At 51.6% G+C, this 27,695-nt stretch overlaps 1 protein-coding gene across 1 annotated transcript; it reads right to left on the bottom strand.

Annotated features, from left to right (window-relative positions):
- Positions 1-3,966: 3,966 nt before the first annotated feature.
- LOC121092079 (transmembrane protein 151B-like) lies at positions 3,967-27,272 on the bottom strand. Its single transcript, XM_040602526.1, has 2 exons — positions 27,022-27,272; positions 3,967-7,243 (listed from the first exon to the last, which is right to left on the bottom strand). Exons 1-2 carry the CDS (start codon positions 27,112-27,114, stop codon positions 5,813-5,815), a joined length of 1,524 nt encoding a protein of 507 aa, XP_040458460.1. The 5' UTR covers positions 27,115-27,272; the 3' UTR covers positions 3,967-5,812.
- Positions 27,273-27,695: the final 423 nt, after the last annotated feature.

Below are 27,695 nucleotides of genomic sequence, written 5' to 3'. Positions count from 1 at the left end.
AATGGCGCTCTCGGGCGGTCACCGCGCGCTGTGCTCCCCCTCTGACATCACGCTCATGAATATGCATGAGCCGGGCGCCCGCCGCCCCCGGAGCGGCGAATGACGGCGCCCGCCGCCCCCTGCCACGGACCGGACCTTGCGCGCCGCCCCGGAAAGGGACCGGCCCCCCCGGCTGCGCCCCGCCCCGGGCCGGGATCCCCCGCAGCGCCCCGACCCTCGGGGGGGCGGGCTGGGGCGGCGGGCGGGGGGGCTCTGGGGGCAGCCGAGGGCGGGTGACCCGCATCCGCGGGAGCTGCCGGGGCACCGCGGCGGGCGGACACGCCGGGCCGCCTGCCGCTCCCCGCACAGGGCGGCGGGGGCCAGCCCGGCCCCTCGGGACCCCCGGCGCCGAGGCTCTGCCGGGCGGCGCAGCGGGAGGGGCTGAGGGCGGCGGGCTCTGCCGCCGCGGGGTGCCCGGCGCAGCGTGGGGACGGTCCCCGACGGCCGGAGCCCCGCGGTGGTGCGGCCCTGTGGCGGGACCGCGGCGGGCTCGGGCTGCGCGGCGCCGTCCGGGGCGGCACCCGGGGCGCACCTCGGCTCCGCCACCGCCGCCGGGCTGCAGCACCTGCCCGCGCCCCTGCCGCGCCGGGGGAACCGGGCTGGGAGCGGGGTGCGGGGAGCCGGCGTGATCCCCCGGGGCGGGGAAACTGAGGCACGACAGGCTCGTGTAATTCCCTCCCAAGGTCCCATCACCCCCCGCCCCCCGGGTGCGTTCCGTGGGAGCGCTGGAGCACTGCCCGGAAGCTTTCCTGGCCGGAATGGCCGTGTCGGTCCCTCCCCCGCGCCTGCCGCTGCCGTGAGACGGCCGGGCCACCACCGGCGAGCTCCGGGGAGCCTGGGTGCTCTCGGGGGCAGGGAATCGTGACACGCCTCTCATCGAGATCACGACGGCTCTTGGGCCGAGAGGTTCTGCGCCGTGTTTGCCAAAAGCTTCACGCAGACCGGCTGTCGGGGCTGGTTCCCCCCATGCACCCGCGTACAGCCCGTGCGCACACCTTCCTGCGCTTACTCAAGGCAATAGTGCCTTCCAGAAAACAGCTACTTCTGCAGATTTTAGTTGTCTCATGAGAAAAAAATAACAGTGATTAGAATAACACTGTGTTTCTACAGCGTTTTCTTTCTAAGGTTTTCTTCCAGCCATAAAGTTGCAGAGGCTGACAGCACCGCACCAGCCCGGTGGGCCTGGGAAGCGCTCGGGTCTGCGGGTGGGAGAGGGGGCTCGGGCGGGCGCTGGGGCTCGGGCGGGCGCTGGGGCTCGGGCAGGCCCATCCTGGCAGGCAGCAGCCGGGAGAGGCTCGACCCCAAGCTGCGTGCCCGCAGCATGCCTCTGCCTCAACAGGGAGGCTGTGCTTCCTCCAAATGCCATGTGCGATGCTCCCAAAGGCTTGGGGAAGGGGGAGGGGGAGGGGAAGGGGGAGGGGAAGGGGAAAGGAGCTTTTATCTGCAAAGAGGAGCAGTCAAGAGAAAGTTGTGGCACCATGGGCTAAGCTCTGGGCTGGTGTGAGACAGTGAAGCTTTACTGGAAGCAGTAGGCCAAAGGGAATTTTCCCCAGTAGGGTTTCTGGCTTCAGCTCTTCTGAGAAGGACTGTGTGTTAACACTGATAGGCAGGAAGAGCCATATGAGAATTGGACCGAAATCCTGCACGCGCTGCCAGTTGGAGTGCAAACTGCTGTGGGAAAACTTACGGAGGAGTGCAATATTACCATGCAGAAATCAAAGGAACTGGTAAATCTGAAGTGTTTTTAGGAACCGAAGAAAAAATGAACTCTCTTGGCCTCTCGTGCCACTGAATTAAACAATGTAGCTTTGTTCTACAGGCCGTAACACCACTGGCAGTGCTTGATCCTCACGCGCACAAGGACACAGCACAGTGGTGGCTTATAAATAAGCCAATGCCTTCCTGCCTTACATCCTTTCCTTACTTTTTCTGTTGTGATAGTGTGTTGTCACATCTCACTGGACTTGCTGGGCATTGTAGGCACGTTCTAGAAAATGCCTGAAAAGCTGCACAATAATCAAGAGGTGAATTCCCAGTGTTGAAGACGAGGGAGAAGGAAAAAGGAAGAAAGGAAGGAGGAGGGGGGAGAGAAGGCAGAAGGGAGAGAAGTGTTTCCTGAACTTCCTCACCTTCCTCCGCTGTTCAGCCCTTTCTAATTATTGGGACCCAACAGAACAAGGATGGGTTATCCCAGTGAGAAAGCACCCTAAACCACCTGTTTCCCGGAGAAGCCATAGCCCTAAAAGTCTGGCAAAAGCTGCTGGTGCGTGCCACTGCTCCACCGCTGAAGTAGTCAGCCTGCAGCGGGATGCAGAATCCCTGTAGTTTTGCACAAGCTGTTTTCCACTGAGCTGCCTGGTTTTGCACTTGGACTCGAGAACGTGTCTGCTCCATCCTCCGACCTGGAATTCAAAGAGCAGCGTTATCCCCATGGCTTCCATTGCTAAGGGACAGATCCCTCATCCTGCATCAGGAAGCTGTGGCAATGGCAAGAGTGACAATGAAGTGACATTCCAGGGTTGCAGGAGAAGCCCCACTCTACGGTGTAGAGCCAGGATGGCTGTCCAGGTGCTTCCTGGGCAGGTGATCTGCTAAAGCTGACATATTCAGCCCCAGGCCAGCACAGGAGCTGCTCCCAGCTTTCCAGTCACCATCAGAGGCTACAGCAAGTGACAGGAGGTAGCTCCATGTGGGTGAAGGCTTTTGCAGCTTGGAGGTGGCTTCTCAAAGAAATGCCCCAGTGTTGGGCCAGAACACAGGGAGTGAGGAAGCAGAAACCCTCCGAGCTTTGTAAACCTTGTCAAGGACACAGCCTGAATGCTGCTGGATATTACAGTGGCTTTTGAGGACATTGAAAGGTTAATCTGGGCATAAATTGGCTGCATTCCTTGCCCAACCCATCATAATAATGGGATTGCCAGAGCTTGTTCATATTGGGTAATAATAATGTTTAACATGGCCACTTCTGAGGACCCAAATATAACTCTCCATCTTGAAATACATATGGGACCAAACTGGCCATGCCCAGACTTTGGACATGGTATTTAAAGCCATGGGTGGCTGCAGCAGCTCCAAAGAAGACTGAAACTCATCCTGCCTGTGTCTGGGCTAAGCTTGACATAACCAAGTTATGCTGCTCATTTGGGAATTATCTTAGCTGCAGCTGAACTCTGTTCTCTTTTAATTTATATTATCCTACCATCTCTTCCTTTCTCCTTTCTTGTCTTCCTCCCTACCACCTCCTTCAGAAAGCAACTGTGTTGAAATATTCCAGCCTCTCTGTTTCGTGAAGTTTCAGCCTCCTCCAGCTCTTACATCTTCCATATGTGCTGGTTTTAACTTTCTGTGTGAATGAAGATAGGGACAGGGAACCATATTAAAGACTTGCATTTACTTCAGAATACAAGTAAGTCAGGGATGAGTCTGAGCTTTGAGTTCGGGCCTGATCCTTTCCTAGTTCCCAAACTCTCCCAGCTCTGCCTGGGGGTGGTAGGTGGCACAGTGTAGATGGGGGACTAGGACGGGGTCACTGTCGGGTGGATCTAAGTTTGGATTTTTCTCTAAGTTTCAGTGTTATCCGGCTTGGCCCCAGCCCAACCACAATCATTAACCCGAGCCCAAACCTGGTTCCTCCACATGTCTGGGATGGTTATTCTTTTTTTAGAGGTGATAAACTAACACATCATATGTGTTATCTATCTTTTGCGATAAATGCCAAGCTGTCAGAATGAAAATGTCACATAAATCATACATAAAGTATTTACATTAAAAAAGATAGGCTCATACGAATTTAAACAACCTTTCTGATGGTGCCATCATTTGCAGCAGGTTAGCCAGGTACTGCCGATGTTTCTATTTCTGGAGTTGAAATAAACACAGCACATCAAAACAGTCATCAAACCGAAACAGAATGTATTTAACGCGGTGCAACAGTCAATGCCATAAGAAATCACCATATAAGTACGCAGAGTTATATATAATCTACACATACTAATATGACTTTACAAATCTCATATTACATGTAGATACACATGGAAAGGACCTGGGAGGAAGCATTTGTTGCCAGCCCCTCTGGGGGCTCAGTTTCTTACCTACTTACTGTAAGGTGTGACAACACATTGTTTTCGGAAGTGACTATTGCAATCGCATTGCATTCTCCTGGGAATCACTGTGGATAACAGCCTCCACCACTCACACGACAAAATGGTATGGAGCTTTCTCAGTGTATGACCATCCCTTGTGGGATGGAGGTTCGGCAGGTGTAAGGTCCCTGGTGGCTCCTCAGTGTGGCCATAAGCTTCTCGGGTCGGTTCTGGGCTCTCAGGGGGTCTCCAGCCGGTCCAGGAGGGCAGCCCACAGCCCGCAGTGCAGCGGCCCGCTCTGCCAGGACCAGACACCTTCTGTGTTTGGCATGGCTGGGACTAATTCTGGAAGGTGCTGCGCCTGCTCCAGGGGAAGCCTTGCAGGAAGAGCCTGGAGCCCCAGCAGGAGTGGCCAGTGGGGCTGGCTCCCAGATGCGCTCCTCGCCTGGGGCTGGGGTGGCACCGCATCTCGCCTGGGAAGGTGGGAAGGCGGCAGTGGGCTGCGGGCCAAAAGCCCTCCCCAGGGCACATGGAAAGCTGAAAGGTAACGTGGAGCCGTCCTGCAACTGCTCTAATAGATGCTGTGGGTAGAAGAGTTTTCCTAACAACTCCAGACTGTCAATGGGACGTTTAATACCATATTTACCTTTCCTACTCCAGTCCCTCTCCCCTTTCCAGCCCATACTGCTCCGAGAAAGTGGTAAGAGTGAAACAACCACAAACAAGACCCACAGTCCTAAAAACAGTGGCACTAACAGGGCACTGAGCTACATCACAGCTCCCAGGGATTGCTAACAGGGGTGGAGCCAGACAAGGTTAAGTACAACTGGAAACGCAGCCGTGTCTCTGCCGCAGATCAGGCAGGGCAAGGTGAGCAAAGGGGGGTTTGTGTTATCGGTGTACGTCACTGCTCTGGAAAGACAGTCCTCAGCACTTCTCAGGGGCATAGTCTGTGGTTGTGTCAGCAGTCAGTGACAATCGTGCCATGAATAACCTTATTTTTGCCCAGTAGGAGGCAATTACACCCTGAAACACGTCCTCACTGGCAAACCCCCAGAAAAACTGGAAAGCAGAAGTGAGAAAACTGGAAAAAAAGAAAGATGAGAGTAAAGCGAGGGGAGGAGGACATGAAGAAAGGAGAGAATAAATGACAGAAGAAAAGGAAAAAAAGACCTGTGAAAATAGAACAAATAAAAAAGCGCCTTGTTTGGGGTTTGCAGGAGGTGACTCAGCGCCTGCAGATCTGAATTCTCCTTCTGACTTGACTCTGGCTGGCCATGTGCCTCTCACCTTGCTCTGAGATTTTTACCTTGCAGGGCATCCAAGAGGGCAAACATACTGCAAAGCACAGGCTTTATAAATCCTCCAGCAGCAAATACCGTGACTGAAGCTTTAAACAAATAGACCGAGGGCAGGATGGGAGGACAGGCGGAGAAAGGGTGAGGGGTGGAAGAGCGAAAAAAAGAGGGGAGCAAAGGACTTAGGGAGACCAGTCGAAGGAGGGGGAGAAGCTCTTGGGAATGAGGTTAGCTGTTGGTCAGAGCAACTGTGTCCTCCTGCAATGGCAGGGGGAAGAGCTGATGCCCGTCCTGCCTACCCGCTATGGGGACTGATGCTTGCAGGCTCCCCACTGGTGGCACCTCTGCGCGCCCTGTCCCGGGTACAGAGGAGCTGAGAAACCACAGAGGTTGTCACAGAGAGGTCTCTAGACAGGAGGAGCGCCTGACGTAGAAATGCTGCCCGTCGTGCCCCTCCGGCCTGTGCACGATCAGGACGGGGAAGAAGCGGGCGTCGTGGTAGGTTGGGGGGTTTTCATTGACAGCCAGCTGGCTGGAGTAGGAGCAGCACTGCTCGTCCTGGCAGCCCCGGTCTGCGATGCTGCTGCTGTGGCTCCTCCAGAGGCCTGTCCTGTGGGAGCCGTGGACGCGGCAGAGGGAGAAGCGGCTGGTGTTGAGGGAGAGGCGGGAGTTGCCGCTGCAGCTGTGGAAAGCGTGGCGCGAGAAGATGGAGGAGGTGCTGGAGGCACGGTTGCAGCGTTCGCAGCCGTGGGCTGTTTCACCGTACCGGCACACAGCATAGCTGTTGTAAGCCGGGGAGTCGGCCAGGTCCATGAGCATGGCCTCCGAGTAGCTGGGGATCAGCTGCCGGTTGGTGCAGATGTGCCACTCCAGCTCGGTGCTGTCCTGCGTGGCATCTCGGGGCATGCGGTACCGGTACAAGGGCTCCTCTGCCACGGTGGGTGCCGTGTATTCCAGGCCCAGCAGCTTCTCTACATGGTAGTGGACGTAAGCAGTCCGATACTCTATGAGTACCCTGAGTGGCCACGAGATCATCAGGATAGCTGCCACCCAGAAAGCATAGTGGGACACGTACCACGGGAGGTGATTGGGGTCCCCATAGGCCATCATAAGCTCTTTGAAGTCCACGTTTTTGAGCTGCATGCCTTCCCTCACCTCCATGTAGTCATCCAGCCCCTCGATCTCCGTGAAGAAGTGAGCCCTCTGAGTCAGGTAAGAGTTCTCAGATTCAATGTTGGCAAAGCTGAAGCACTTGGTGAACCTCAGCTTGGTGGCTGTGTAGCTCTCCAGGCCCAGGAGCTCCTTGGAGATGTCCTTGTATCCACAGTGAGAGTAGTCAAACTCCGCCTCAGCCACGTGGGTGTTGACCCTCTCATGGTAGACTTGCGTTGTGGTGTAGGCATCGCCATTGCGGTACCGGGTCACCTGCCGGGTTCGCCGCACAAAGTGGTAGCTGATGGCCTTCCACCAGATGCAGGGAGTGGCTTGCTGCATGCGGTTGATGCATTCATAGACACTGTCCACATCCGCCTTGTACTGCAGCTCTCTTTTGACGTGGCAGTGCCAGCACTCCACCAGGTACACCACGTACAGCATAGAGAGGAAGGCCAGCGGGATATAGACATAGCCGTCCGAGCACGGGCTGTCATGGTAGATCATGGACTTGCCCTTGAAGGAGCTATCAAAGCTGAGCTTGGTGACCCGGGCCAGCTGACACCAGGCCACAGCACCCAGGCAGCCATACATGAGGATGGAGAGGAGGAGGCATTTCCAGTGCGACTCTCGGCACATGCAAGCGCTCAGGGACTGCTTCACAGGGCGTTGCTTCAGTCATGCCATCGGGGAGGGGGAGAGAAAGACAAAGAGAGAGCGAGGAACCCATCAGTCACGCCAATCTGCACAACACACACGGTGACTGTTGCCTTCAAGACTGTGTCTGGCTTTGCTCTCGACAGCCTGAGGACTGGGACACCACTCGACTTAATATAAATGTGAATATAAACAGAAACACCATGCCAGAGACAGAGGCCTCTGGACAAAGCTCCTTCCTTGCTTCCTCCTGGCTCTGGGGAGGGAAGCTCTTTGTGTGGCAGTGAGTTGCCATGCCTGCACCACGGCAGATGGGTCCCCCCGCAGGGCTGAGACAGGCCCCCGTCTCCTCCCTGCCTGGACCCAGCATCACCTGAGCACCCCACCATCTTCCAAAGCCGGGAGGACTTCACCGCACACAGACAGCTGAAAGCAGGGGGCTGCGCGCGCGCCCCTTTGCTTTGGGACTCTCCAGCACCTGGGCTCCCAGGCAGTGCTGCTAGGGAGGCTCAGGAGCAGCAGCCATCGCCGGGCCATGGCCACACGTGTTGTACCAGTGCAGGTGGACCAGCATGTCGTGGAGCTGGAGGTGCTGCCTGACTCACAGCTGACTCACACCCAACCCTGAAACCTGCCAAATGATCGACACCATTTTTCTTGGAGGTGAGCCATTGGGAAAATTACTTAGATTCAAGCGCATTTAGTTGAAAAAATTGTCAGGATTACAGCACGGTGCAGCATAGCTTCAGGCTGGTTAGAAGACTAGATCTGACCTAAAATACCTGAAAGCTTAGGAGTTGGAGCTAAGGGTATACGCATGAATATTTAAAACATAGCACATCCCTCTCTTTCAAGTCCCAAAAAGTCAATCTGGGAGTAGAGCTGGAGTCGCACTCTCGTACTCCCCACTGCGTCCCCTGAGATGGCATGATTGCCGTCCTTACCCTGGCCACGGCGCAGTGAATCAGCTGCGTTGTCATGCTATGTTGGGCTGTAATAAAAAACACCAAACCGAGCCAAGCAGCCAGCGGAAATGGAGTTGTCTCCCTGCAAAGAGCAGCAGCAGCATGAGTTAGATTGCTGGCTGGCAGCCCCCCATCTGCAGAAAGTGCGTGAAGCAAGACCCCCTGCTGCCCTGGAAGGTGATGTGGAGGGCTGCCTGCATCCCTCTTATTACTGCCATCCTCTGCCTCCCCCCTAACTCTGAGGAAATGTCAGTGAGAAAGCAGATACACGCTGCTACTCGTGCATCGTCATGCCCTCTGCTGAGCCTGATTTCATGCAAAAATAGCACACTGTTACTCCTCCCAAGGGGCCACCTCTAACACATCAAACTGCTCTGTAGATGCCAACAGATCCTAGGCTTGGGAAATGTCTTCTCCTTCTTTCTCCATGGGTAAAGTTCTCCCCTAGTACAGCTTATCTCAGACCCACGGCAGTTAGGATTCAGTAAGCAATCTTGAACCAGCAAGGAATTCAAGGAGCAGCATCTTATGACTAAAGAAATAATAGCACGGGGTGCCACTAGAAAAAAAGAGTTTACTGTCTTCTCAATGAGATGGAAGCATTAGCATCTAACCTTGCAGGGCTGTGAGGTCAGATTTAATACTGCTTTTTTTTTTTTTTTTTTTTTTTTTTTTCCTGGGACAGAGAACCACTTCTAAGTAACTATAGAGGGTTTTATGTTTTGCTGTCAGCACTGCCAAACCAGACTTCATGGGGTTTTGTTTTGATTTCACAGCCTCTAATCTGACACTGTGTAAGTGTAGAGTAATTTTATTGATTTTAGGGAGCTACATCAGCATTCATCTGCAGGGACTGAGGGCAGAATCTGGCCCCTGATTCTTCCTGATGCATCCAGAAGGAATACGTAAAGAATTTCTATTCTTAGCCCAAACCTTTTGTATGTGTGTGTCTCAGAATAAAGAGTCGTTATTCTGGGCTGTATTTTCTTTACAGTGGCCAAAACAGTTGTAGAGAAGCCAAGCGGGTTATAAAGGACATGGTACGTAACTATTTCTGTAGGTAAGACAGTGAAAAGACCTTAGTATGGGTAAGAATAAGGATGTTTTCCTTAGCTTTTTGCAGGAAATCTTGAGGAAAGCCACAAAGTAGCTTCAGGCAGTCCCCAAATCGGCTGAAAAACAGCTATGGGAGTTTTGGGTGGGAATCCCTGAGTCTACGTGCAGTCATGGAGAGTTTCATCTCTTGAAACTCTTGTCAAATACCCACAGCTCTGTCCCAGTGTGATTACTGCCCCAATGCAGGCTTCTGCCACAGCCATACACTGGACCCCAGGTCAGAGCCCCAGGCTCTCCCGACTCGTGGGAACTCCGCTGGGATTCACTGTCTTCTATTCTTTGTCTCTTCTTGACACAGAACTAGTTTTTAAGTGCTACAGTAATGCAAAAATATAGATTGCAATGAACAATTACAAACTTCTACCTTTCTTCTCCTGGTTTTCTGAGGTGAAGAAAACTCTAAAAATGAACATCCCTCTACTCCACCCACTGGGACCGTGCAGAAGAAAACAGCTGGGCAATATTCTAACACAGGAATTTAAGTTCACACTCAGGTTTCCACAGGCACCTGTCATGTAAAATTGCATTTGGTTAATACTGTGAAGAATCCCAGTGGACCCAGCAAAAGATGCCCAGCAGTCAGTTTTACGGTAAGGTGAGTGCTTAAGTACTTCGTGCAGCTCTGGGAACCCCAATTTTTACCATGAGCTGTTCGAAGTGCTGTCAGCCTGGCCCGGGGCACAGCCACCCGAGAGGACTGTCCCACGTCAGTTAAGGCACCATTTGCCAAAGGCATTGCAATCCCCACCTTCCCTTTATCTCACTTCCCTTGACTAACAGCTTCTCCACTCTCTGCAGCTCTGTGGTCCAATTTAGAACCCACAGATTGGCTTCTGCCCAAGGAGTGAATCAACCAGCCCTGCTGGTTAGGGCTATCAGTGGCCATATCAGAGCGGGCAAATGCCTCCTAATGTGCTTAGCCCCATGAAATGCCATCTCCTCTTCGGGGGAAGAGATGACTCTGGTCTCACCAGTCCTGGAGCAGCACTGGGCTGGGCTGGGCTAGCAGCAGCTCAGAGGCTTGCCGGTCCAAGATTACATTTCTGCATGCGTCCTCCGGAAACACTTCAAAAATGGTCTTCAACCTACTGCACTCGAAGTGCTGGATCAGCCCAAGCCAGGTTACCTCCACTATTCCCACTGCAGCCTGTAAAAAAAGGCAGCTTCTCTCCTCCTTGCATTAGTGAAGACCCCAGAGCCCACTGCCACATCTGTCTGACTCACACACCTACCAGTCCAGTCCAGCAGGGCCTTCATGTTCAAAACCCTTTGGAAAAAAACATGATTCTTTTCTCCTAGCTTTTCTGACCCACTGCCTCATATCTTCCGTTGTTCCTAAGCAGATTCCACTCTCTGCAGTTCCTTGATTATAAAAAGATCTCTTTCCCAGGGTCTAACCTGACAGCTGTCCCTCCTATTTCACATTCTGAATACATTCTTTTAGCCTATATTCCCTTATTTCTCCTTCCCTTTGCTGAAATAATTATCTAACACAATTATACTATTAGAAACACTATTAGAGTGTTTGTAAGAAAGACACAAAATAAACCAGAATTACAATAGAAGTATCAGACATTCAAAAATCTAATAAGGAATTATATCTTTCCATCTCTCTCTGCATCACAAATTCATTAATATGTTAAACAAGTGGCTCCCAGACTTTGTTAATTAACATACCACCTTCTAGCAAGCATGATGCTTGTGGTACTACGTGGAATTTTCTCCTTTCTGTGCGTAGTTTCAGATCAAAACAGGGCAAGCTTGTATTTCTGGATGAGTACAATAAATGCTTAAGGAAACTAATAATTTCCATTATAACTTGGGCCAGCCAGCAAACGGGAGCTGTGTCCTTTGAGGAATGTTGTGGGATCTGTGTTGTTTTGATGTGGAACAAAAGCATAACCCCTGGAAAATGTTAATAGAGAAACATAATTGAAGAAAGCAACGACAGAGAACCTGACAGAAGGCCGGAGCCAGAGACTGTCCCAGAACAGAGGCTCAGTCACCAGGGCTCTGCCTCCAAGCTAGGACTCGCGGATCGGGGTCTCTAAAGCAAATCAAGAGAGATGACCTTCCTCTCCTGCTTGTTGGGGGCTTTCCTTTGAGCTTTGCTTTCAGCATTGACCTGAGAAACCTCCCGACAGAAGATTAAATGAGACACAGGTTGCCCAGTGCAGCTGTGGGTGCCCCATCCCTGGCAGTGTCCCAGGCCAGGCTGGACGGGGCTGGGGGCAACCTGGGCTGGTGGGAGGTGTCCCTGCCCGTGGCGGGGGTGGGAGCTAGGTGGTCTTTAAGGTCCCTTCCAACCCAAACCATGCTGTGATTCTACAGCCACTTCTGTGAAGAGGGATGGCTTTGCCAGATCAGATGTTTCACTCATAATGTCCCAACAACTCTGATGACATACAAATTGCAAAAATCTCCTGGTTTGGATGGGATGCTGTGAAGAAGCACAGCTGAGCTGTCACTATTATTGTTTGTGAATTTCAAGTCATGTTTAAAGCACTCACTGTAAATAACGTCTCACTGCACTCTGGCATGCTGCTGAACAGCTTCCAGAAGCCTCCCTTCCCTTTAAACCAGACTAGACTGGAAACCCCTACTAACTCTTGCCTGAACTATCCATCATCACAAGCCAAAATTCACTTTCTTCTTCCACACTTGAGAACAGCAACAAGAGAATATTCCCAAATCTTTAGTAGATCTGAGCACAAATGAGGAAAATGCGATGGGTGAGAGGTGGCATGTGCAGGGAGGACTGCAAGAGCCCATGCTGGGAGCCTTGCGGAGAAGAACAAGGTTTGGGGACAGTGTTGCCCCAAGTGTCCCTGGCCCCAGACAGTTCACCCTGCAGTGCTGCTCCACATTTGTGCTGCGTTTTTTTGGCCCGTCATTTCCAGGCAGAGTGAAGGATTTGTGTACCATGCAAAACGAAGAGGCAGCTCCACATCCTCCCATGGTCTGTCGTCTGTCTGTTGGCATGGAGCATTCTGAGACACTAAATGATAGGTGCTATTTAATTTGTAGCCGCAGTTGCTGGAAAATAGTCTGGAAAGCCCTAACTGCTGGCAGAGAACTGGAATTTCAACCGACACCTGTAGCAGACAGGAGTTTCCAGGCTGGCAACATTTCAATTCTTTCTCCTTCAAGGAAGTTCTGTGCAAAACTTAGTTTGCAAATGATAAAACATCCAGGCAGTGGCTGAAAGGGCAATTGCCTTCAAAGACACCCTCCGATGGCAGATGCCCAAGATCAAAAGCGGGTATGCAAGGCGTGGAGCCTCCCTCGCGCAGGCACACCCACCCAGCGCTCGTCCAGGCTCAACAACAGCCAGGCTGGGTTCTGGCTGCAGCAACCATAATTAAAATCATTACAACGTGCTCTGTGTGGTAGTGGTGTGTAGATTTTGGCTGTTGATCTTGCCTAGTGTAAAAGGGGTAGAGAGAGAGCAGAGGGAGAGTGTACAGCCTGCCATGTCCCTCACTTAGCAACTACAGCTGAAGATGCTCAGGTGGCAAGAGCAAGGGGCTGGTGGGCAGGATTTTGGCTCCCTGACGCATCCCTTGACTGCCTGCAAGCAACCAGAAGGAAGACATGGGTAGGTAAGTTGTAGCTGATAACCATCCTAAGTGAGCCTGTAAGCAACTGCATTGAGGGTCGCCGAGAATGCAAAAAAATTACCCCTACTCAAACCCTGACTTCTCCTTCAAAGGCATTTTTGAAGTGTAGGACTAATGCAAGAGAACCAGAACAATGTATTTATGGGTGAGCAAATTGTGCTTGTGTCTCCAGGTCCCTTCCTCTCGATGAGTACATATGAACAAATGAATTTCCTGGGGCGCAGGTTGAGGTGGTCTGGGTGTCCCCATTCTTCCAAGTCAGCCTCTCCGTTAGCAGGAGGAAGAAGGGCCACACTCAGAGAAGCCCAGACTATTCCACCAGCCCAGGGTTTTGGGTGCCTAACTTGAAATTCTGGTGCCTCTGTTTTACCAGCGATAGCTCGGTGCTTTTGCTGCCCTCCGGACGCAAGTATGTCTGATAGCAGGACTTACCCCTGGCCACGCAGCTGTCCCTCAGCAATGGAGGGGGTTCTTACACTAAAACAGCCAGATGGTTGTTTAGCACTTACAGGCAGTCACAGAAATTTCTCCTACCAACTTTGCAAGGCTGTTCTGGGTCAGGAAGGTTCAGCTTCTATTACAACCCAAACTACATTTACACCTTCAGACTGGAAGACACTGCGCCTTCTCCCTGTAGCTCCTGTATCTCACAGGCAATGCAATTTCACTCTGCAGCCCCATGTACAGCCAAGTAAAGTAACTAGTGGCTGGCAAAAATTCATCTTCCATAAAGACACTCTGCTTTAACTGAGAGACTAAAAGAAACAAAAAACCTGCAGTCCCCTTCACTGTAATTTTGTCTCACTTCAGCCCCCATTCATGGCAGTGGGGATGCCCATTCTCTGGGTGTTGAGAGACTCTTTTCGCAGGACTGCCTTCGCATTCTGCAGATACTTCTCCATTCTAATTATGACACCCTTCAGCCTTCTTTTTGACAGTTCAAATGGGCCAGGGTCTTGAAGTCCTTCACTGCACTGCTCTAGCTCTTTTTGGTGCTCTGCTTCCTCTCCAGCGCCTTTAGGTACTTCTTAAATATGTCCCCTGCAAGTGGATACAGGACTTCAGCACTTATTTCACAGTCATCATGCCAAAACATAAAATCACCTCCCATTCCCCCTTTTTACTGTCTCCAACAGTTGCATTAGTAGATTTTTGCACTGCACCAACCTGGGAGTTCATGTTCAACTACTCGTCCACTTTGCTCCCAGGTATTTTTTGAGTCAACGCTTCTGAGGACAGCTGAAGGGTTGGCTGCACTCTCCACCCTGAGATGTATAACTTCAGATTTGGCTTTGGCTTGAAGAAAGAAATTATCAAATGAAGCAGATCCCTCTGTAGGACTATGCTTGTCTCATCCTTACAGACCAGCGTGCCAATGTTTGTGCCAACTGTAAATGTTACTAGCAGTGATTTTATGCTTAATTCCAGTGGATAGTGTCAATTCTGGTAATTGTTCCTGCAGAACTCTGCCAATCTAATGGCTAATTACGTCATTAACTTATACAAGAAAACTGTCTTCACAAAGCTAAGTGTCAATAACAAAAGCAAGGCCGTGGCTGTTATGCGGACACCAAGGTGCTCCTCACACTTCCAGCACTCACTGCCAGGTGTAATCCCACATGCAGCCCTACATAATACTAAGGGAAACCCCCACCAAAGCTTCAGTGCAGCACATCGTCACCTAGCTTGCTGTTGCTGTACGCTCTTCATCAGTAGCTCTATTTTACTCCAAAAGTAGCTGTATGGCAGTGTGGGCTTGAAGCATCTCTTCTTTTTCTGGCTGCCTCAGTACTGCTTATGGCATGCAAATGGTTATGGTGACAACGATAAACTTCTTGTTTTCTCCACTTCTGATTTTGACTGGCAACATAAATTTGAACTGAAAGTCGCCAAACTGACCCAAATAGAGGGGGAGAAATAGCCTGTGAAGTCCAAAGGAAATGGACCAAATTATTTTGGAGTCACAGTCTTTAAAAATTTGGTATATAATTTTGCCTTATGTTTACTATTTCTTCATAGCTCTCTATTGACAAAATGGCTTTTTCCTCTTCCGTCAGATTTCATGCTTCGGTCTCCTTGAAAACTCCAGCATGAGCTGTATAAGCAGAAAATATGCTGCTACAGCATGAATTTATTCTAATAGTTTTTTTTGTGGACAGTTTGGGGCCCAAGTTTGACTGTCTGTGTCTGGTTCGCAGCTAGATATCTGGGTTCCCCAATTTCAAGAGCATTAAAATTCTCTTTTGGGGAAATCATGTCAAAAGCATTTTCTGTCCTTTAAACCCCCCTGTGTAAATGCATTTGCCCTTGGTGGCTGACCTCAAGAGCTGCAATTTTGCTGAAGCAAAATGCTATCATGTCTAAAATGAAAGAATGAGAGAAAACGGAGGGTAGTGAAGACGTGGTCCGAATGGAAATAGAGAAATGAGGGGGAAACACAGAAGGTGGGAAGAGGTGGAGGAGAGAAAAGGATAGCCTAGGCATGCTCTGAATGCCAGTGCCGCTGAGGCAGGGGAAGGGCTCCGGCACGTGAGGATGGAGACCAGCCTGGGCAGGGGCAGGAGGGAATCCAGCCCAGAGAAAGGACCAGGGTGGATCAGTGGGGGAAGCACCAAAGCATCATATGAACCAGCAGTCCTCCCGGCCCATCTATGACCTGGAAAGCAGCTACTCCTGAACGGCTCCTTTCTCACCACTGGGAACTTCTCCAAAAGCCAGATCTATGCCCCTATCTCCTCCCCGCAGTCTGAGGTTGGTGGGATAAGGTTGTGCTAAATCAGGGCAGTCTCCCACGGAGGTGACAGCATGCTGCAGCGCTGACGCTGCAGCTGTGTCTCAGTGAGATGTGTGGTATCACAGCACTCTCCTGCTCTCTGCCAAGACCCGGCTTCAGGGCTGCAGGGTGACTTTATCACTGTCTTCAACAACAAAATGACCCTACAGCTCAGGATTACTCATGTGAGAAAAGAGTCAAGTCGATCTTTTCTTTTCCTTTTTTCCTCTTTTATTTAGCAAGAATAATCTTCCTGCCCAAGGGGAAAAAATGTTGGGGAAACACTGACAGAGGACTAGAAGAAAAGAAATAGGAGTAGAGAAGAAAGAAGAAAAAATGGTGGATAAATTAATGCCAGTCATAATTGCATTTGCCTCTGCAGGTTTATGCTTGTGATGAATATAGTCCAATGAGATACATGAAAGGGAAAGAATGATCAATAACCACAAGCCAGGTACTTTGGCAGGTGGTGACCTGCCTGGATGAAAACAGATTTTTGTCACTAACTGGGAGACTCTTCCATCTTGGTCAAGACAGGGCGGTGGAAAATATCCCACCTCCTGGTGGACGTGGCAGGACATAACACAGAGAGGACCACTGAGTCCTTGCTAGGCAGGTCCTGCACTGTGCTGTTGACCATAACTGAGGTGAGCACTGAGGCCAGGACCAACCCCTGGTGCTGAGAAGGGCTTCACCTTTTGTGCAGTGGACGGGGACAATGCAAGAAGAGCAAGGAGATCTCTACCACCTGTCCCCGAGCAGCCACAACAGATGTGTGTGCAGATATCATCTTCTAGCTCCTGAGGTGATCCTGGTGAAAGACAGGCCCAAGAAGTCTGGGGTGACTAGGGAGAAGACAGCTGCAGGAGAAGAGTCAGAGTACAACCTCTTACTGCTTGCTAAGGCTAAATTAACTCCTAGGTCAGATACTCATTAGTACGGTGAGGAAGGAGCCTGCAGGGCTGTGTTAAACCTGATGTTGGTGTATGATGCTCTTTCACCATGTGACATGCAGTCTGGGCGCTGCATGGGGCATCAGTAATAAGGCCTGGCGAGGGAAAAGGGAGATATCACAACAGTCATCTCATAAATCCCCTCCTGGGGAGCTTGAAACAAAATCCCTCTTGCCATCCATCTTGAACAGCAAGAAGCCCATTACCCCCTAGTTCACGCTGAGCTGGTAGCAAGTGCCCTCAGTATGGCTGCTAGCATGGAGGGAAAGGGAAATATAAAGGGTAGAAGGCACCAGAAAAAGCCATTTTGCAACAGAGAGAATTTCCCTGCAATCCTTTAACGTGTATCACATTGGTTGATGCATGTATGTTTTGCATGCACCATTTGCTCTTCTGTCACAAAAGTCCTGTGAGAATGAAAACTTCCTGCAGGTGGGGACCATGATGCCAGTGCCAGCGGAAATGCTGCTACTTGGTTTGAAGAGAATAACCTGTGTGCACTCCACGTGTTTGTGGCATCTGACTCAGGCATTCACTTCGGCAGTTGCCCTCCTGCGGTGAGCTGGGATCGCTTGGTTTCTTGTTTAAATCCCTGTGGACATTTAATCTCCTCCTTCCATCAATGGAGCTGTCAGGGGGAATGTCTCAGGGTGGGAAGGTGCACAAAATGGTAGCATTACATCTTCTGCCCAGAAAAGCCTATTGCAGGATGAGACAAACCATGAAAAGGCATGAATCTTGCTGATGCACCTGAATTTCAGATGCTAGGACACCTCTGAAACAGCATATAAAGACAGCTTGTTATTTCATGCCATTCACCCTCATGAATTCAAGCCACCATCTGAAGATGAGGACAGCAGAGGTCAGGACAGAAGGAGCCTCCAGTCCGCTAAAATGTCAGATTCAGCGGTAGATCTTGCAGGATACTTTTGAGTTCTTCAAGCAGAAATAAAGGAAATCCCAAAGAAGAAAGGCATTTGGATCCCAGCTAATACACAGGCTGCATACTGCAACAGGATGGGAAAGCCACTCACTAAAATACAAGGGTACATATGTGAGTGGCTTGAAGAATTTGGCCCTAGACACATCCGCGGGTGATGCCCCTACATGCTGCTGCAAGGAAAGCCATGCAGTCACATTTTCAGTGCCAAGGAATCCTAGCAACAAAGTGGTCACCATTTGCAAAATAGAAATGAGGGCTATTTTTGTGGCAGCTTCTTGCAAGCTCAAAAAAATGCTACACTAACAAAATTATCCCCTTTCCCCCCAAACTGCTGATTTTGCTGCCACTGGCTTCCAACTCAGCAGCAACACAAAGAGCGTATTCTGGGGGCAGAGGATTTTTCCCAATAATGTCAGTGATGAGAATGAGTTCATCAGGAAAGAAAAGCTGGGATTTGAGTTGCCTCAGAGCAAGAGAGTAGCTCCAGGAATGGTTCTTTTTTCTATACTTTAAGCACCCATCGTGCTTAGCTCATATTACCCACTCCCCCGCCTTGAATATTGGTGGTTTCTAGAAGACACCGGGTAAATTTTACAGGTATAACAACGTGGCTTACCTCAGCACTTAAGAGTCAATGATAAAAGCATCACATATCCTCAGGAAAGCTCCTGGGATGCAGTTCCCAGCCACTGCCAATTAGCGAGACTCAGTGATTGGCATGAACCATAGCTGTGCTGCTTGAGATTTTGCAGCTTGCTTCACGCCTAGCCGGCCACCTGCCCCCCACCGCAGCCAGCAGCCAGCCCCGCTGCACAGAGGTTTCTAGGCAGGTGCCCTTGCCCTTGCTCCTGCACCACAGGGAGCTCCTGTGAGGGCTGGCGGCAGCACCCATCTCTCTGCCCAGCCTGCGGCTGCAGAGTGGAGTGACCCTCACCTTGGCAGGAGCAGGCTCCAGCGTGCTCCAGCCTGTGAAAGCCAGACCCAGCTCCTTGCACCCTCGGGCAAGCCACAAGCAACACAGAGGTACCACAGCCCCAGGGGACCAGCTAGGTGCAACTTGCTGATGGCACTGGTGTTACTGGTGGCTTTGCTGACATGAAGGGCAAACTGGCACCAGCCAAGGGAAAACAAGAGGGCTGGTGGGACCAGCTCCCATCACTTCAGTCCGGGAGGGTGGGGGACAGTGGGGATGGGAGATGGGGAGTAGCCCTCTATGTGCCTGACAAAGTTCCAGCTGTGTTCAACAGGAATCCTGTAAAACCTATTTTGCACCCACCTTTGCTCACAAGATGCAGCTCTCCAGGGGAGAGGAGCGAGCAGGGAGAGGAAGCTGGCAGGGCTTGAGCAGGTGTGTTTTCTCCTGTGCTGCGGAAACACGCAGCCTGCAGTAGCGGATATTACGGCATAGGTCAGTGGTGTTCTAAAGCTTGTCCCTGCCCGCTCCCAGGTCCCTGCAAATGTCCTGCGCCTCAATGTTCTCACTGTTGCCACAGGATGGTCCTGTGTATCCTGCCCGACTTTCCCTCAGTGTCAGCATGGGGAAATGAGGGACTGACCCGGAGCTGGGCTGGACAACAGCCACGGACCAGTTTCGCGGGGAAAGGAGTGGGGAGCCAGGTGGAGACAGCTTTGTGAGGAGGAAGCCCAAGGAGCGTTAGTTCCTCACCAGCTACTTGCCAACTAGTTGTTGAATGCCTCTGTTTAGAGACTTTGCAAATGAGAAAAATGGTTCCTTACTATGAATACCATTTAATCTTTGCTTACTCTAAAGGAACACTTTGAGATCTAAATGGGGAATAGAAGGATCTCTCACGTCCTCAGAAGAAATACGATCCAGGACTGATCCAAGCTCCAGTGAAGTCTGGGGAAGTCTTTCAAAGGGAACTGTGAATCCAGTTTCGTCCAGAATCATAAAGTTTTATTTTTATTCTCACTCATTTGCAATGCCATCCTTTTGCCTAGTAAAACCAGAACAATGTGGCTCTGTGATTCAACCTATCAACCTGCAGCCTTCCCAGTTCCCACGTGTGACCTCTCAGTCGGACCCTGACAGCCACACCTCAGCGGAGGACCTGCCAGCCCCATGGTGCCGAGCTGCTGCAGCTCAGGCTGCGGCTGTGCCAGGTCCCTCATGCCACTGAGCTGACCATCCCTCACAATAACATCCAGCCACCACTCAGGCTTCAGCTGCTCTGTCAGGTTTGGGGGTGGGGGGGTGTTTCCCCATCTCTGCACCTTTCTGAACACAGCTGGGACCTCAGCACTGACAGGTGGTTTTTTTTTTTACAATGGTGCTCCTGTTAAGATAAGGTAGTATCCCAGAAGCTAATGCTTCCCTGTGAGAAATGAGGTTTCACCATAAATACCAGTTCTCTCTCCCTTTTGTTTCTCTCTTCTCTGTTCTTCCTCTGCGACACTCTGCAATAGCATGTGACAGCACAGCAGGTGAAAACTTCACTGGGAATTCATTGAAACATCTAATGGTTAAAGGGATCCTGGGAGCCAGGACACCTGGATTTTATTTCCTGACTTGCCTTTGACTCATGGCATGGCTTCAGCACATTTTTTTATAGCTCCTGAAGACACTGAAAAAATAGCATTTATAAAGTACTTTCACATGAGCATGGCAGCAGGACTCTCCAGGAAAATGTCTCATCTGCATATGAGCTGTTGCATCCTGCCACTCCGAGTACCAGCTGGGGGGCACCAGGGGATTTGGCTCCCGCCCTAGCCCGCTGACAGTGCCCCCCAGATGACCGCAGCACGCCTCGGGCCTGCAGACAGACGATCCTTCCTGCCCTCTCAGCACATGCCCTCACTAGCCCTTCTGCCATCAGGTGTTGGCACTTCTGGCAGGCCGCCTCACCTCCAGGCAGCCATGGGGAGGTTTTTCTCCATCTTTTTGGTCCTCAGAGGGACCCGCATGCTGGCAGGACCCTACTGCAGATGCCACCACCCTGGCCTCCGTGGTGCTCCGTGCTCCCTCTGCCCATTGCAAGGTGGGGGGAGACCGTACGGCTTGTGCCTGTGGACACTCAGGCTCTTCTCGCTCTTGTTCCCCAGGACACACCTTGCTGGTTTGCGAGAGCTACTCAAAGTAAGATGCCAATGCCTTGAACTGAATCACTTTTGTTCCCACACCAATCGAACGTTGTACTCTACAATTCCCAGTCCAGCTCCTAAGGGCAACCAATTGCATGGGTATGAAGGTGGCCTCCAGCCATAAATGCACATCCACGAATCACTTCTCTTCCACAGCCAAATACACTGTGACCTGCAGAAGTCTCTGGCTGATCCCATCCTCTTCCCTGGTAAGGCTGGGTTATGCAGACTCCACATTTGCAGGTCACCCCAGTTACCTGCTGTTAGCTTCCTTGACAGAAGCGTGACTCTTTGTGACCTGCTCACTGCCCTTTGCTGTCAGCTCCCACCCTGCCGGACCCAGCTCTCACCAGGCAGCCGTTTCCAGCCCCTGTCTTCCCTGAGGCCCAGTGTTACCAGTCTTTCCATAACAAGGCCTCTGCTAGCTGGATGCTGAACTGGGATGTGCGATACCTCAGCTGTATAGAAATGGCACCATGTGCAAGCTGGGATTCTCTGTACATTATTCACCTGATGTAAAGCCACGGAATCAAAAGCTCAGGCATTTGGTGGGGTGTAAGCCTCTCTGTCCTCTCCCAGTGGCACGTGTGGCACCGTGAGAGTGGCTGCCAGGTACACCAGACACTGCTTCACAACCTTAACTCTGCTCCGGGAAGGCTTCCAGCCTCCTGGTGCTGCTGAGCTACTGGTGCTGCACGCAGCCAGGCTCCTCCAGCCTTCCCACTTGCCATCTGCCCGTTTCAGGCACTCTTCTTCCTTGCTTTTGTGGCTGCAGGCAAGATGTGCTGTGGGCAGAGCGGTCAGCGCTCAGGGAGGAGCTGGCATGGGCGGCTCTCGGAGGCAGCCTCTACCCCTGACCTGCAGCGTGTGCTCCTGTTGGCACAGACCCTGCTGGCTCTGCTGCCGGCAGCATCCCTGCCGTAACACCTCATCGGCTACTCTGTCTAATGCTGCTTAAATGAAGTTACCCCGTTAAGAGTTTGGGTAGTTAACAAAGCTGTTACAGCGACTGTGACCTCAACAAAGTTCCACTACGTACTATTTTTAACTTTACAGTTCTCAAGCTCAGAGGATCCCAAAGAATGATTAAAGTCTGAAAGCGAACTCCTGAGTGAACTATATTTTCCATGATTAGAACTTAAAAACTAATTAACTACTTAACCATGCTTTTCTGAAAAGTAGAACTCCTGCTGCAAGTGAAAAATCAAACGCAGCCTTATCTATGGTATCACAACAGAGTCACAGTAACAACTGAAAAGGCCTTACAGTGCTGCTGATAGCTCGGCAGCCACTACTTCACGTGTTAACTTGCCACCATGTGTTAGGACACACGTAGAAACAAGCCCTACTCATCACAGACTACTCGGGGACATTTAACTCTTTTTAATATCTGTTTCTGCAGCATCCTGGGGCGCTGGCAGTAATTTGAGCTATCTTCTCCATAGGTGTAGAAACAGATGAGGGGAAGCCTCGTGTTTGGTTCCCAGGGAGAAGATACCTCCTACCTTGCTCTTGTAATGGCTTGCACTGATTGAAAAGCATCCTTGGTATCTGCACTTCCCTTCTGGAGGGAGATGACCCTATGAGGTCTCTGAATTAGGAAAAGAAGAACAAGGAGGGTATTTGGGGCTGCAAAAAAGTGTGCTTTTCCACTGGTATCAGGTGACTGTCTGTCCACCTGAGAGAACAGCATTAGAAGCCAGGTCTGGAGGGGACTGACCACCACATCACCTAGTCTCCCCTTCTCCCGTGAGGCAACATCTACATACTTAACAACTATGTGCCCCAGTTGTCCTCAGAACCCTACAATGGCAGAGCTCCACAAGCTCCCCAGTTGCTCCAGCCCAGCATTCCATTGAAAAAAATTCCCCTGCTGGAGGGAATTAGGGAAGTCAGCCAGAAGGAGCAACACACTTCAGTCTCAGACATGGCAGTATGGAAGCACTCTGTTGGAGAGGACAGGAGACTTTGCCTGTAGAAGCCCACACAGCTGGAGCCCTGGCTGCCCTTCAGAGCTCAGACACATCCATTTGATGTTTCCTATCTATTTTTTTTAAAGTTTTGACAGCTCTTGTGTGAAGTGCAGAGAAGACAGCCAACTTCAAGGCACCAAGAACAGACGTGATCAGAAGATAAAGCGGGACAACAAAAAGAACAAAAGCAGACAAAATTATGTGATGCCTCAGCATGGATTTTCTTATGACAGGATCTGCAATACAAATATTGCCTGGAAATGCAGGATCATGAAAAAAGCTTTCCAGTTCCTCTAATGCCACTACTGGTGGACTTTCTCCTTTGTCTCTATGAGGGAGACCATTTGGATCAAGGAATAAAGGGCCCTCCTTGGTTTCTGTCTGCTGAATAAACTACGGGCAGGAAGGGTAGAAAGGGGTTTGCCCTGTTTGAACCTCACTCAAGAGGGGGAATATCATGCACTGCCTAAAAAATAACTGGTTGGCCAACCATGCTCACTTGGGATGATGACACTCTTCCACCAGGCTGACAGCTATCATTCAGGGCATTAGCTGAGCAGGTCTTTTGCATGAGGTTTGGGAGAGCTGAAGGGAAGGAAAAGCGGAGCCTCCCTAGGAGCCACATCTCACATCTCCTGCCCTACTCTGGGCAGTGCCTGCTGAGTCAGTGCCCTGTGCAGCTCTTGACAAGGGAAGTAGTCCTTCTCTGGAAACTGGTACCCAGTGGTCCCTCTGCAGCTTTTGCTTAAAAGGTGGTGGGGAACATTCACCTCCATCACAGGCCCTGCACCCTCTCTCCTCTCCATCCCCTACTCCTGGGTTGATTTGTCTTGAGCACAGAAGTCTTGAGGATGACAACAAGCCTCTAGAAGAAGAGGAGGATGTCACAGAGGCGGTGGGGAGAAAATGGGCTTCTACAGATCTGCGAGGGGTGGGATTCATCAGACCACAAGGATCTGCTGGTGAGGAAGGTGCACCTACAGCAGGCCTGATAGACCTGGAGGGTTTTCTGCCTCACATCCTCCACCACCTCTCATCCACATGAGTATGACAGCCAGTAAATGGGGACAATTTAAAGCTACCCAGTCTAAGTTACGAAGGGCTTTATGCCTGATGCTTTCAATGACCTAGGATAAACATAAAATAAATGTGTTTCATGTTCATACTTGGTGAAAGGCATAAAAATGCTGGGGAACTAAATGGAGTCAATTCTCCAAGTAAAGAGTGTCTCTCCCGCGGCACACCTAAGAGGAAAGGATCCTGTTATCTTTTGACCTGACAACCTGCAAAGCTGTAGCCTACCAACAATCAGTATGTCTGTTTTGTTAACTTGTAACACCCCTTGGTGCTGCTGTGACCACGAACGGCACTTCTCACACCAGCTCCTGTTGCATTTCACAGTGGCAGTAAGAGGAGAGTTTAGGTGGCCTCTCTTTGCATCATCTCCATGAGTGAGCTGATGACCATGGGTTTCAGGAACATCGACCTATGAGATTTTTCCTCTTTTATTTAAATAGCTTAACTGATTACAGTATGTCATGCTCAATTAAAGTTCTTAAATATGGAAGAGAAGATAAAACCAGGAATGGACAACTGCTGTTTGACTCTGCTGCTACAGGCAAGACAAATACGTATTTCAAAATGTCAAGTGGCTGCTGCTTTCGACTTTCTTCGGTGATTACTTGCCTTTGGTAGCAAATAAATGCTTTGTACTCACCAGCTCTACTTTCCTGAAAAAAACCCACAATTTCCAACTAAGTTTTAAAGATCTAAATATTTAAGACCATTTCCCAGCTGAGGTGTAAACAGAAAAGTCACTATTAACCCGTCAGTGTAGGTTGTGACAGTAAGAAGTAAAACAAGAGAAATAGCCACCCCACTGCTTAATTGGGACAGTACACAGCAGCAGGTTCTGCTACCTCAGAAAGTAAAGGCGACTATGTCTGGAGAATCAATCTATAGCCATAACTGCTGAAACATTTGGGAAAACACATCCTTTACACTCCTTCCCCTCAAAGATCCTAATTCTTTTTTGCAAGAATTGATGGGATAGTAAAATCCTACTCTTAACACCAGAAGCATGGCTTTTCCAGGTCATCCAGCTCAAGCAACTGGTATTTCAACAGAAAAAATCAAAACTGGCAGGTAATCTGAGGGCTTGCTCTGACATTCAGCAAAGTCAGCAGTAAACCTAAGTGGCCCTTGGCAGAAGAGGAGAAGGGCTGTGACAGGTAACCAAACTGCCTCTCTCCTTCCTGTTCCGCAGCTGCACCTTCACTTGTCCTGCTTTTAAGAATAAAAACTTAGACTTTAGACACATTCTCTGTTAGTAGCTCACGGTTTCCTCTCAAATTGATTTATTGCCCAATAAAGGCAATTTTCAGCCACTGTTACAACTTCAGCCCATGCATTTGATCTAAGTGAAATCCATAAATGACAAGACTAATAAAGAATGCCATTAAATGCCCATTTAATACCAGGCATTTAAATGCAACTGCAAGTGTCCAGGTGCAAAAAGTCTATTTACATTGACATGGAGAAAACATGAGGAAAAGACCAATATCGCAGGACTGCAGTATTAAGATATCACTGTTACAGGCATTTGAGATATAGACTGAAATGTGCGAATGTTTGTGTTGGAACAGAAGAAAAACTGAGAACAGGATGAGTGAAGCAAGATATAATGTGCTTAGCAGAGAGATCAAGTGCTCTCATGTCTAGAAATGGCTTGGATGTTTTTATGGTGGACTTGATATATTGGAAAGCCTTCTGTAGCTCCTGGTCATAAACCAAATAAATCAAAAACTCCCTTCCAGCATTAACCATCTATTGATCTTCTGCAGGGCTGTAATTACATTGGGGAGCTCTATGGTTGCAACAGCAGCTGTATCCTGGATCCAGCCACAGCTCTTCATGGTGAACTGTGTTGCAGGTGTTTAAAAAGCAATTGTACAGGAGAAAACTCTAATTTTCACCCATGGAGAACAGTTTTTTCAACCTGAGCTGCAAAGTAAATTTTCTATTATAGGTACTTAAAAAAGAGCTCTTTGGTTTTAGCCTAAGTATACTGCAGCTTCACACAGGCTTTGTTGAGGCTACTGGCTTTTGACTACAGGACTATGAGACTGTTGATGAGCCATGGGACCTGTTAACAAAACCTTGAAGCAGACTAACTGCACACAGCAATGTTCCAGGGTTGCTTTCACTTGTTTTCAGCTTTCTCTGCCTGCTTTAAGGCTGCTGTCTGCACCCCTGGGAGCATCTACATTTGGTTTTAACTCTGTATCATGATGAAAGTTCAGTCACTTCCATGATCTGTGCATGGATTACACGATGTAAATGGCAGACCTGTCAAAACAGTTGGGAGCAAAGGCTACATTAAGCACAGAAGAAAATCTCAGGCATTTCTAAAACAAGGCAGCTTGCTGTCCCGAGTGTGCATGATTGTGGACGTGTTGTCACCTACTGCCACAGAGCCCTGCAATTCTGTCTGGCCAGTGCTTTGTGGCTCAGGATTTTGTGTCAACACTCAGATGTATCCGTCATTCCCTCCCTATGATGTGCAAGGCCACGGTGAGCGCGCTTGACAGCTGATCCGAAGAAAGATATTAAGCTGTATTTTCTACCGTGTTTTCTATTGCAGATTAGGCAACAGGACTGCCTAGGCCCCATGCAAAAAGGAGGGGGACGACCTCCTCCATTGGCCGAAAGCACCTGAAAGCCGCCGAGCCCCGGGCTGCAAACCCCTTCTCCAGCCCAGTGTGCCTCTCCCTCCGGTGACACCAGCGCCCCGCAGAGCTGCAATTTTCTTGGCCGTTTCAGAAGTCCCAGGGAAGCGGTAGGCTCTCCTAGGCCAGACCCCAAGGGGCTTACGTAGCCAAACTTCCACTGGGCAGCCCCCTTTCCCCCGCTGCCGCGGCTCGGTGGAGAGCCGCGGCCCGAGCCGCCGCCCCGAGCCCGGCAGCCGGCGCAGGGCTGGGTGCCGGGGGCCCGTCGATAAAGCCCCGCAGCCAGCGGCCGCCCGGCTGCGCCCACCCGCCGGCCCGGGGGGCTCGGCACGGCGGCGCGGGTCCGGCCGGGGGGCGGCTCCGGCAGCGCAGGGCGCGGCGGGGCACCGCACCGCGCTCCGCACCGCGGCAGCTGGCGGCCGCCCCCGCGGCGCGGCTGCAGGTAGCCGGCCGGGCGGGCTGGGGCTGGCCCCGGGGCTCCCCCCGCGCCGCGCACACCCCAGCCGGGGCACCCTCCTCCCGCCGCGGTCGCTACCCACCCCGCCCCGCCGCCCCGGAGCTGCCTTTGCCCCCGCCCGGTCCCCCCCCGGCCCGGGGCGTCCGCCCCCGCCGCCGCTCACCTCCTCCCGCCCGGCGGCAGCGGCGGCCCCCGGCGCTGGGGTGCTGCCCGGCCCGCTCTCACCAGCCGCCGCGGCTTCCCCCTCCGAGGACATCCTTGGCCATCACCGGCGGCGGCGGCGGGGGCTGCGGGGACCCGAGACGGCCGAGCCCCCCCGCGGGCCGCCCCCCGCGCCGGGGCCGGGGCGAGCCGCCCCCAGCGCCCAGGGCCGCCCTGCCGGGTGCTCCCGGCTCCCTCCGCCACCATCCCAGGCAGGCGGGCAGGGAGGGAGGGAAGGAGGCGGCGGAGGGGAGGAGAGAAAGATGAGGCGGGTGGGGGGTGCCCCTGCCGCTCCCGGCCTCCCCAGGTGGGCAGGCGACCGTCCGGCGGCTCCCGGCGCGGCTCTGCGGAGGCAGGCTGGGAGCTGCGGGGTGTGCTCTCCCAACCCCTGCCCTCCCCGGGCGGCCCCTTCCCCTCCCCGGGGCGCCCCTTCCCTTGCCCTCCCGTCTCCTTCTCGGGGGGAGCTTCGCACCCCCCCCCCGCGCGGTTCGCCCTCTCCCCAGGATGCCCCCTCGCCGCCGGCCACCCCCTCTCAGCGCAGCATCACGCCCTCGCCACCCCCCCGCCCTTCCCCGGAGCCCGCCCCTCGCCCGGGCTGGCGGCTGCACCCCTCGGCGGGACGCGGCCCGGCAGGAG

The sequence above is a fragment of the Falco naumanni genome, chromosome 7, assembly GCF_017639655.2.
Source record: "Falco naumanni isolate bFalNau1 chromosome 7, bFalNau1.pat, whole genome shotgun sequence".
NCBI classification, from domain to species: Eukaryota; Metazoa; Chordata; class Aves; order Falconiformes; family Falconidae; genus Falco; species Falco naumanni.
This window is presented reverse-complemented; position numbering and strand designations above follow the sequence as displayed.